General features: G+C 43.3%; 1 protein-coding gene across 3 annotated transcripts in view; it reads left to right on the plus strand.

The window, feature by feature from the left end:
• Matn2 (matrilin 2) overlaps positions 1-12,077 on the plus strand; it is a 120,932-nt gene that overhangs the window by 75,594 nt on the left and 33,261 nt on the right. For all 3 annotated transcript variants that reach the window (XM_028765747.1, XM_028765754.1, XM_028765763.1), the window contains exons 5-6: positions 2,017-2,139; positions 10,839-10,961. In XM_028765747.1, coding sequence (XP_028621580.1) covers positions 2,017-2,139; positions 10,839-10,961 — 246 coding nt within the window. The remainder of the gene's footprint in view (positions 1-2,016; positions 2,140-10,838; positions 10,962-12,077) is intronic.

A 12,077-nucleotide genomic window follows, 5' to 3' on the forward strand; every position in this document is an offset into this window, starting at 1 on the left:
ATAAAAAGATAGAAGGAATATGATTGGCAGATGTGCAGTCAGGTGTGTGGGAAGGGGGTGCCTCCACAGGCCCATACTGAGGCATCCCTTCCCCCTGACAGACAATTTAAGGGAGTAAATTTTCATCTTCCATTTTGTGAGGCAGGGTTTCACAGAGCCTGTATACTCCAGGCTCTCTGACCTCTCAGCGTCCCCATCCTGTCTCTACCTCCCATCTTACCGTTAGGAGTGCTGGGTTACAGATGTGAGCACTATATCTATTTTTCTATACAGGCTCCAGGAATTGGACTCAGGTCCTTGGGTATCTAGTATATTTGCCTGTTCCTCATCTTCCTGGCTACTTCTGTTATGTGTGGCATTTGCTACTCCACCAAGCTCCAGGAACAGAACACACCCCACTTCCCTTTAATCCACAGATAAATGGCGCACACACAGTTGTTCAATTTCAACTTGCCTTCTTAACACAATTGCTGGGCATTATTAAACTACCACGGCTAGGTTGTCCTTATCTATATTCTTATCTCTGCACCTCCTACCTGCCCTAAACTTTAGTGCTCAGTTACGTCTAGTCCCTGCTAAACACCCAGCCACCTGCCTGTAGGAGCAGCCTGTGTGGCCACTCTCTTTTGAAATCTAACATGGCTGGTCAACTTTTCTCCAACAGAAGCATGGTGACTCTCCCCTCCTTTCCTTGCATCTCTCTGCTTGTCTCCAAGGACCTGGAGTCTTGTCTATCACTTTCACCCAGCAAGGTCCTTGCCTTCTTTACTGACAGATCAAGAACCAATTGGGAAACAGGACCTTAACATCAGCGCCACTCCTACTTACTCCCCTTCATCAATCATACTGAATAGTCTTCAGCTTAACTTTATTACCTCTGTAATGCTGTTTCCACATAAAGCCATGAACACTAGTGCAGAAAGTTATGTCCTTGAAGCCCACGTGTCTCTTTTAACCACACCACTTGCATCTCTACCTCTCTTCCTGTTCTTCATGGGCCTCTTTTGCTGGTCCTGTAGCACAGTACGTGTGTCCCCACCTCCTGACCTGACCTGACAGGTACCCTGTGTACCTGGGACACTCCAAGATGTCCTTATGACTGATACCTAATTCAGTACTGCCCAATCACCTTTCTGGAGAATCCTTTCCAGACCACCTCTGTCATACCCCAGCCTCCTTCCCTGACTGGTCCTACTCATCTTGTTTTCCTCTAGAACATTCTCCATCTTCTAGTGGATTATGCTATTTAATGACTTTGGTATGTTACCTCCACCAATGTTAACACCCTGAGGCTGTGTGGGTCTCATTTGTTATTCACTCTGTCTCTAAAACACAGTATATACTCGGTGAATATATATGGAACTAATGAGGTATGATCCAGTATATTTTCTCATGGACTACTAAATAATTTACCCTTATTATAAGTTCTTATCTTATTTTCACACATATTTGGTCACTGTAGATGATGCTACTATAAATATCTTATTGTACATAAATAATTTTCCCACTCCAGTTATTTTCTTGAATTAGACTTGCAAATTAAAATTATCAAATTGCTTTCATAATGATTCTTACTGCTATTCACGATTTATATAATAGTGCGTTGTTTGTGGTGACTTGCTGCCTTGAGTTTTCAGCACTTTGTTGTTTTACGGTGCTGGGATTGTCTTCGAGCCTCTGAAATCTCACATTGAGCTACACTCACAGCTGCCACTAGGTTTTAGCAAATCTCCACTTTCCCCAGTTCAATAGGTGTGCCTTGTAGTCATTTTGATTTGCCTTTCTTTGACTTTTAAATATACTTGTCCATATATTCTTTATCTTCCAGAATGAAAGCCCGATCTAGATTCTTGATGGTTTTAGGGGATCTTGGATTCATGCTTATTTATCCATATCGTTGGGGGAGGTGGAGGATGGGACAATATCAGCTCCAATTATTTTTGTTACAGGTATTCTGAGATTCTAGTGCACCCTTCTTTGTATTCCTAATTAAATCTAAATATGTGTTGTTTTCAGCTGTTGACTACTGCGCCTCAGAAAATCATGGATGTGAACACGAGTGTGTAAATGCTGAAAGTTCCTACCTGTGCCGGTGCCACGAGGGATTTGCTCTTAACACAGATAAGAAAACATGCTCAAGTAAGTTACACGCACATGAACACACATTGCTATTGCAGTGGGCACTGTGGACACAGACCTGTCCCAAGCATGGATTAGCCCGTGTTAAGTCATGGGGATCTGCTCCGATTCCTCCTGTGTCAGACTTTCTAAATAATTCTAAGATTATGGCTTACTTGGTCTCACTATCCCTAGTCAAAGTTTTTGGTGACGGCATGTAATATGTATAGCAAAGTTTTTGTTAGAGACAAACATGCTAACAATCAAACCAGTGTCCCACATGCTGCCTCAGTGTGGCTATGCCTATCGTCATAACAGGGCCTGAAGAACATTCTCACTGAAGCTCTGTGGCTTGTGGGCTCCAGCTCTGACTCCACATGAGGGCCAGAAATTTGCTGAGCCAAAAGGAACTGAACATGGCTTCTTGAGGTGGACAGCATCTTGCTGAGAACTGCTCAAGTTTTCTGAAAACTATTTAGTTCTGTTTGATTTTAGCTATATGCATAAATATTGAACTTAATTTAAACTCCTAAAATTGAAACAGAAAAATCTATAAACTAAAGGTGATCACCAGTTTTATAAAAGATACCAGTATTCTTTTAAATAGAACGGTTCAGGGGAACACGTTGGGATAGATTATTATCCTGTGATACAGTGGGAGAGTCACTTGAGGAATGCCTACTTCTGAAATATTGAGGCCCAGTGATATTTTAATGAGATTTTATAACAATTTAAAAAAATAAGGCATCTCTGCAATGTATATCAACGAGAAAATAGGATTTTAATTTATAAAAAGTTGGTGTACCTTCCACCTTTCAAAGGTATATCCATATATACTGCTGTGTGTGCTTTCAAAGGCATCCTTTCTATTTCCTATTCTCCAGTCTCTTACTATTAACAGCTTAAAACCCCAGAGCTGGAGACAGGGCATATTACATTGAAAACATATGTTATATGTTTCTATTGGCCCAACCTTGAGCCAAAGGAGGCAGTCTTTGGATGAGGATAGATTTTGGCTGGATTTTAAAGTGAGCCATCATTTACCACACAAAGCAGAGGAGTAGGGAGAAAGGAAGTGCTAAGATAGGAACAGCTTAGTCCAGGGCTGAACTAAGATAGGGCATTTAGACCTCCATGCCCAGTACACAGCTCGTTTGTCTGTTTGATTTCGCAAGGCATGACTGGTTTAATAGGCGGCTCTGCTCCAAGTGTCCCCTCCTTTCTGTACAAAACTTGCACAGTTCTCATCAAGACGCTGTCTACCTAGTCCCACCACACCCTCAAGAAACCACACTCTGAACTAGGAAACAACAGGCAGGCTGTCACTGTGGCCGGGAGCTGTGGTCAATGGGCCGATGAATCAGCATTCCCAATCAAAGGGCGACCCTGTTCAAAGCTCAGCCTCTCTGCCTTTTCTTTGGGTGATCTTGGGCAAACCTTATGCTGCAAAGACTTCAACTGCAACAGGAGATAACAACACCCGACGATAATTCAGTCTATTATCTTAAAGACTAAATGAGATCGTTTATAAAAATGATTTATCAAATTGCCAAGTACTAATTACATCTTCATGAAAGACGATGCTGGGGTCTGGGGCTATGACTCAGCTGGTGAGGTGACTGCTGAGGCAGCAAGGAGAGTTGAATCTCTGGCACCCCTGTGACAAAGGGCACACACTGATGAGGTAGAAACAGGAAACTCCTGGGGGCCTCTGGCCAACCAGTCTAGACAACTCTAGACAACCAGTCTAGGTAAACTCCCAAGTTCAGAGAGATACTCGTCTCAAAAGAATCAGATGGAGAACAATTGAAGAAGATACCCAACATTGACCTCTGACCTCCATACATGTGTACATGTTTGTGCACACAGGAAAACATACACACTAACAAAAAGAGAATGCTGGCCACAAAGATTTTAGTATTAATGAGCATGTACCATATGCCTTGACTAAGCAGAAAGGTACATAAAAACTCAAGACTTCTGTTGAAAGTTGGTGGGAACACAAGTCCTACCACACAGAGCAGTCCAGTCACAGCACCAGGGCACATGTGACCCAGGCCCGTGGTGTGACGGAGAGAAGCTGGACTAGGGAAGGTAGGAGCATGGCCCCAGGGTCAGAGGAATGGAGGAAAACACATCTGTCTGATCTCAAAACTTCCTCCCGAGAGGAGTCCCAATCACATCCCCACCCTAGTTCCAGAACAGCTTCAGCCTCCACACTGCCTCTCAGCACATTCCCTGTTTCTAAATCCTATCCCGAACCTGAGAGTGGAGACAAGGTCTGAGCTTCGAGGTCACATCTGGAAGTGGAAGCTGCCTGGGAGAGGTTTGGCTGGGAGTCAGTGAAGGGCTCTTCCAGCTGGGAGGTCTCACCAGCTAGGCTTAGAGCCAGCAGCTCAGCTATCTTAAGGCCATGTTAAAGGCAAACCTTGAAGCTCGCCAGCCCAATGCGTGGGCCTAGAGGAATGCTGGGAAAGCTGTGGGGTCCAGGCCAACAGCACCAGGGTGAACTGCCCCCTAGGAAGGCCACCTTCCCACCCTCCCTGGAGGTAGGCTGGAGCCAGATGGAAAAGACTGGCACGAGAAAAGAGATGCTCTAAGTGTTTGGAAAACGGTGCAGGAAGTAAAGAGAGAGCCCGCTTGTACAGACACTATGCTGGGGAGTCCCTGTCTCCAGCATGACAAGAAACAGCTGAGAAACAGCCAGTGACAAGGATTGTGACAAAAGGGACAAATCCAACACAGCCAGGCAGCCACCTGGTTAGTAGCTTTGAGGTGTCACAGTCCCAGCTACCTGGTCACTGCTCTCACGCTGGGAAAAAAAATTGCAGTTCTCACACACTTCCAAAAAATTAGAAAAATTTTTTTTAAAAATCAATTTTTTACATTTCAATCTCTGTAGATCTATTTAAAGGTGTATTTTTCTGGGCCAGAGACATAGCTTAGGAGTTAAGAGCACTGACTGCTCTTCCAGAGGGCCTGACTTCAATTCCCAGCAACCACATGGTAGTTTGGCTCACAACCATCTATAATGGGATCCAACGCTCTCTTCTGGTGTGCCTGAAGACACCAACAGTGTACTCACATACATTAAATAAATAAATCTTTTTTTAAAATTCAGTCTTTAAAAAAAGGATGTATTGTTTTAAAAAATATTTCGGTGGGGGGTAACTTATGCACATGTAAGGCTGGAATTATAGGGGTTTGTGAATCACTGCATACAGGTGCTACGAACCAAACTTGGGTCCTCTGCAAGAGCTATGTGTTCTTAACTGCTAAGTCATCTCTCTAAAATATACTTAAAGTAGCTGTGCATGTACTTTCTATAGATGGTTTACTAGTCAAGGTAATGTACCAAGCATGACTAATGTGTGACTGGACCAAAATGTGCTATGTTCCTGATAAATTTTAATATATATATGTGGAGAGAGAGAGAGAGAGAGAGAGAGAGAGAGAGAGAGAGAGAGGGAGGGAGGGAGGGGGGGAGGGAGGGAGGGAGAGAGAGAGAAAGATATTGATTTCAACAGAGATTAGCTATATCCAAAAAGTATGCCCACTACATGGCAGTGCACACACCTGTAACCCCAGCCCAGCACTGGTGAGGCTGTGGAAGAGGCATCCCTGCAAGTCAAGGTCAACCTGGTCTGTATAGTGAATTTGAAGTTAGCCAGGCCCTGTAGAAAGACCTGATCTCAAAAACAAACACAACAAAACCAAAAAAACTAAAACTGAAACAGGCGAACACATTTGTCTTTTAGCTAAGTTCAAGCATAAAAACAAAGCCCTCCCCTTCAGAGCAAATCAGCTGAACACATCCCAGTGGAAGGGGAAAACACTCAGATAGCACTGGTTTGCAAATATATTGGCTAGATTTTTCATTTTTATTGCTTTAACAAAATATATATGGCATCAAATTTACCAGTGTGGGGCTGGAGAGATGGCTCAGCTGTTGAAAGCACTGCCTGTTTTTCCAGAGGTCCCCAGTTTGATTACCAGCACCCACAGGGTGGTTCACAACCATCTGTAACTCTAGTTCTAGAGCATCTAATTCTCTTTTCTGGACTCCAAGAACATCAGGCATGCTTGTGGTGCGCAGACAAGCAGACACACAAAATAGCCACTAGGTATTACTCTATTAGGAGAAATAATGACAATCATTTGTTCATTCAACTATATTTGTTGAGTAGCTACTGTGTACTAGATATAGTTGTAGACACAGGGCTTGCCTCTCAGTCCTAACGCCTTGGAGCAGGAACTGTGAGACAAGGCAATGCCCATGTCGCAGTGACACACCTCCTCCAACAAGGTCACACCTCCTCCAACAAGGCCATACCTCTAAATCTTTCTAACCCTTCTCAAACAGTTCTACTCCCTAATGACTAAGCATTCCATTATATGAACCTCTGAGGGCCATTCTTTTTCAAACCTAAGAACATAAAAACACAAGAATTTATGCACATGTATTTGAAAAACCTATTACAAAAAACCTGTTTACCAGATTATGCCATGTAATATATAGAATATTATGTAGACATTAAAATGTTTTATACATGCAAATGATATGCTAAAAAGCTCCTGATTTAATGCTATGTTGTATGATCCTAAAACTACAAAAACATATCCATAGGTGTATATTTTTAAAAGAGAGAGTGTTGAAACAGGTCAATGATTGCACAAAACCCTGATGATCTGAATTTAAAGCTCTGGAACTCATGTGTGGTAGTGTGAAAAAGAATGGACCCCAGAGGTTCATATATTTGAATGCTTAGTCATTAGAAAGTGGAATTGTTTGAGAAGGATTGAAGGATTAGGAAGTGTGGCCTTGTTGGAGGAGGTCTCCAGAAATTAAACAAACAAACAAACAAACAAAAAGCCTTTTTTTTTTTTTTGCTGGACGGTATTGAGGAGTCAGAGACAAGCAGATCTCTGTGAGTTCAAGGTTTGCCTGGTCCAGAGTAAGTTCCAGAGAAACCCTGTCTCTGAAAAACAAAGGAAAAAAGAAAAGGCAGTGGGAAGCAAATGAATAAACAAACAATAACGAAAGGGTGCTGTTAATGGCTTGCTTCCCATGGCTGGTTCAGCATTCTTTCTTATAGAACCCAGGACCACCAACCCAAAGATGACGCACAATGGGCTGGGGGCTAGGCCCTCCCCCCTTGATTATTGAGAAAATATCCTACAGCTGGATCTCATGGAGGGATCACCTCAACTGAGGCTCCTTCCTGTCTGATGACTTGCGTCAAATGGACACAAAACCAGCCAGTATACATGTCAACTGGTGTTGTCACTTTACTGGTCTTGTTTAGGCGACTGTGTGGTTGAGATTTCATGAATGTAGCTTCCTTGTTGTACATAGAGGAGATTACCTCATAGGAGTTGCCCTGGTCATCCGGCTCATACATTCTTTCTTCTGCTTCTTCCATGATGTTCTCTGAGCCTTAGGTGTAAGGATTGTGTTGTAAATGTATCAATTAACTACTTTTAAAAAAATTATGACATAAAACCCAAAGACAGGCTATGGAAGTGTTACAGACCACCACACTCACTCTGTATACAACAGGCAACAGCTAGGAGTGAGTGCAGCCAGTGCAACCAAGGAACTGAACTTTTCATTTCATTCTAAGCCCTGTAAATCTAAATATTCACTTTTAGATGAGGTCTGATCAAATATGAAAGCTGAATACTGTCTCGGACCCAAGACAGTAGATTAGACAGTGAAGACAGTTGTAAGTGACTATCATTATGCCTGCAATCCCCGTATTCAGGAGGCTGAGTCAGGAGGATCTCTGTGCTAGCCTGAGACATAGTGAGACCCTGTCTTTACAAAAAGTCAACTGGCAAGATTAGAATATGTATGGGCTAAATGAAATGATTGCAACATTGTAGACTTGTGAAGTTTGTAACTACACTATGGTTATACAAGAAGTATATCTTAAAATACATCTTATGTGACTGACATGCTTATACATATTTTTTAACATTTTGGTCTTTAGAGATATATAATATAATATATATTATATAATATATTTATGGACAAAATAATGTCTGGGATTTGCTTCAAAGTAATATGGGATCTCCGGTGTGGGAGTCTAGACAAGAGTGTAGCCACAGATGAGTTTTGTGCGCGGAGCTGCTGGACTCCTCCATGCACTTTTGTGCAGCGGCAGCTTCCTGCTGCTTTTCCTTTCCAGAATACCACATGTGTTCTTCTTGTTCTGACTCCTTTATTATGGACTAAGAAAGCCTTACTTACACCAAATTCTTCATTTTGGATATTATATTCAAACATTCCTTAAAACAACAAAAATCCTCAATGAAACAAAAGTGACCACTTACTTGGACAATTTTACCAGTGTGCTCAGTTTCCACCACAGCAAAATGTTTCGTTCAGACTGTTAGTAGAACAGTTTCTTTCCATTTAAAGGTGCATGTGCAAGTAAAATTCCTTATATTCAATCCCAAGGGAATGCTTCTTGTGAATATTCTGAAATGCCCTAAAGATCACGTTTTCTGAATGAATCTTGGGAAGATTTGTGGAGCTAACGAAATTATTCCATTGGCAAAGTGCTTGTCATGTGAGCTTAAAGACCTATTTTATTCCCAGCACCCACCCACTGTTAGAAAGTGAGACACAGTGGTGCATCCTTGTAATCCCAGCCCTGGGGAGGTGGAGACAGGAGGCTCCTTGCAGCTTTCTGTCCAGCCAGGCCAGCAAGGTGAGCTCCAGGTTCACAAAAAGATGAAAAGAAATCAAGGAACAACCCAACTTTGACCTCTACGTGTGTGTGTGTGTGTGTGTGTATGTGGTGTGTGTGTATGTGTGTGTGTGTATGTGTGTGTGTGTATGTGTGGTGTGTGTGTATGTGTGGTGTGTGTGTGTCTGTGTGTGTGTGTCTGTGTATGTGTGTCTGTGTGTGTGTCTGTGTGTGTGTCTGTGTGTGTGTGTGTATGTGTGGTGTGTGTGTGTATGTGTGTGTGTATGTGTGGTGTGTGTGTGGTGTGTGTGTGTCTGTGTGTGTATGTGTGTGTGTATGTGTGGTGTGTGTGTGGTGTGTGTGTGTCTGTGTGTGTATGTGTATGTGGTGTGTGTGTATGTGGTGTGTGTGGTGTGTGTGTGTGTCTGTGTGTGTGTGTGTATGTGTGGTGGGTGTGTATGTGTGTGTATGTGGTGTGTGTATGTGTGGTGTGTGTGTGGTGTGTGTGTGTGTCTGTGTGTGTGTGTCTGTGTGTGTGTGTGTGGTGTGTGGTGTGTGTGTGTGTGTGTGTGTGGTGGGGCAACAGTATTTATGTCCATTCAGTCTATCAAGTTAATGAGAGAGGAATTTTGTTGTTGTTTGGTTTGGTTTGGTTTTTGAGTTTTTCAAAGCAAGGTTTTTCTGTGTAGCCCTGGCTGTCCTGAACTCTGTAGACCAGGCTGGTTTTAAACTCAGAGATCCACCTCCACCTCCACCTCTGCCTCCGCCGTGCCAGAACTTAAGGTGTGTGCCACTGCTGTATGGCAAAATAAAGTTTACTGGGTTTGTTTGTTTTGTTTGCAAGACAGTGTTTCTCTGTGTAGTCCTTGCTGTCCTGGAATTCTCTCTGTAGACCAGGCTGGCCTTGAACTTAGAGATTCACCTGCCTCTGCCTCTCAAGTGCTATGTAAAGGGATTAAAGGTGTATGTGTTACCACTGCCTGGCTGAGTTTTAAATTCAGAATATTTCTGTCTTTTCCTTTCTAGGCTCTCTGTTTCGTAGATTATTTAGTTCAGTGTATAAAGAGTTTAAGTGGTTTAGGGTTTGATTTGAAAAGTTTTCATCTCTTTAATTGCATAAATTCAATTAAATGCTCAGCTGTGCTCCTTCCCTAGCTTGTGACACAGCTTGTTTTTTTTTTTTTGCATGCGTATGTGTGTTTACATGTATGAGTACTTATGTTGGGGTGTGCATGCACATATGTGTGCATACATGTAAAGGCCAGAGTTTGACATGGGGTACCTTCCATGATCATTTTCCACCTTATATGTCAGGTTAAGATCTGCACCCAGAGGTGCCAGTTTGTCTAATCTTGAAGGATGCGTGCTCTGGGGGTCTCCTGTCTTGCCTCTGGAGCTGGGATTACAGATGGGCATTTATGTTGGTACTGGAGTTCTGAACTCGGGTCCTAATACTCAGCAGCAGGTACTTTATGCACTGAGTCATATTCCCAAGCCTATATAACATTTACCTTTTTTTGTGTGTGTGTGCTATGTAACTTGTGCAGGCTGTGTAACTTCTTTATCACTGAGGTATTTCCCCAGACCAATACACTTTACGTTTGTATGTGTGTGTGTGTGTTTTGTTTGAGACCAAATGTCTCTATATAGTCTTGGCTGGTCTTGAACTCAAAGATCTGCCTGCCTTTGCCACCCAAGGGCTGGGAATAAAGATGTGCCACCACACCCGTCCCCCAATGTAGATTTAAGTCCAGCCGCTTTTATGAGAACCAACTCAAGGAAGGTACATGTTCACAAATTCTTCTGCTATATAAATACTTTGTAAAATCAAATGTCAAAAAGATCTTTGAGATGAGGACATACTATCTAGACATGGAAATGGCTTTTTGAAGAAGCTCTTCTGGGTCAAAATTGTAAGTTCCGTATTTTATGCCCTTGGGGGAAATGGAGGCTGAGAGACCCTTGGTTTCCGAGGCTAGCCACATTGACTTACTCATGATTCCCAGGGACTTGCTTGCTTTCCAGAGATTGACTACTGTGCCTCCTCTGATCACGGATGTCAGCATGAGTGCGTCAATGCCCAGACGTCCGCTTTCTGCCGCTGCCTGAAAGGCTTCATGCTAAACCCAGACAGGAAAACCTGCCGAAGTAAGTGACCCCGGCCCGTTCCTCCAAATGCTCCTCTTGACCTCCCTTCTTGGCAGAACTTTAGCATCCTGTACTTGCAGTGGATGCTTGTGTTTGTTAACATTCTCTGCTCTTATTTTCCTTTTGCCTCAGAAGAACCTTTTGTGACACTTTTCTAGAGATTAAATAGACTGAATCTGGTCACGAGATTTGCTTAGCAACTCAGTCCATGCTGAAGCTGCTCCTTGAAATGAGGGTGCACACCCCTGTTCCATGCCCCTACAAGGGGTTTATGAACCTTAAGGGAGAAAAAAGGCTGGGCATAGAGATGTGACATCAAAGGATCTGGTTTCTTCCAGTCTTACAAGATGGGACACTTGATGAGCACGGAGTGTGGGGACATTAAGGTTCTGTTCTCTTTGATTGGAAGGAAGGAGGAGGGTAACGCACTCGGCCACTGCAGCAGCTCTCGAAGGTAACCAGGCATCAGCAGCATGGTGGTGAGGAAGGCCGTGTGACTCCGATGCCTGTCACCTGAAATACTGAGGGGTAGCCAGCAACTGGAGCATCTCCTCCAAACCAGACCTCTAGGCTACATCCCTAGTATCTGCAGATACATACATGCAAGCACACATACACACACACACACACACACACACACACACACACACCCCAGACTGTTCCGAAGGACACCAGACTGGAAGTCCTACCAGGAAGCTGTGCTTGCCTGTTTACATCACAGAATCCTCAGCGGCTCAGAGTGCTTGGCTCGTGTGGGTTGAGTGCAGACTTGTAGAACAGATTATGTATGAAGGAATGAGTGATGAAGCTACTCTGAGATACGTCATCCTGGAGAAATTGCAGTATAAATGGAATTTCCTGATCCTTGTTTGTGATTTCTCTGGAACTTCCGATTAGTGGTGCATTTATTTCCTTCTTCTCTCCCTTCTTCCTTTCCTCCCGCCTTCCCTTCCCTCCCTCCCTCCCTCTCTTGCTATTATTTGTTTTTTTGGCATGTTTTAAGGTAGACTCTAGCTATATGGTACAGGCTGGTCTCAACATTGCACCTATATTCCTTTAACCTCTGAGAGCTGGGTTCTCAGGTGCACACTGTCACGCCTGCTGGGTTCTCAGGTG

The sequence above is a fragment of the Grammomys surdaster genome, unplaced genomic scaffold, assembly GCF_004785775.1.
Source record: "Grammomys surdaster isolate TR1022 unplaced genomic scaffold, NIH_TR_1.0 63, whole genome shotgun sequence".
Lineage (NCBI taxonomy): Eukaryota > Metazoa > Chordata > Mammalia > Rodentia > Muridae > Grammomys > Grammomys surdaster.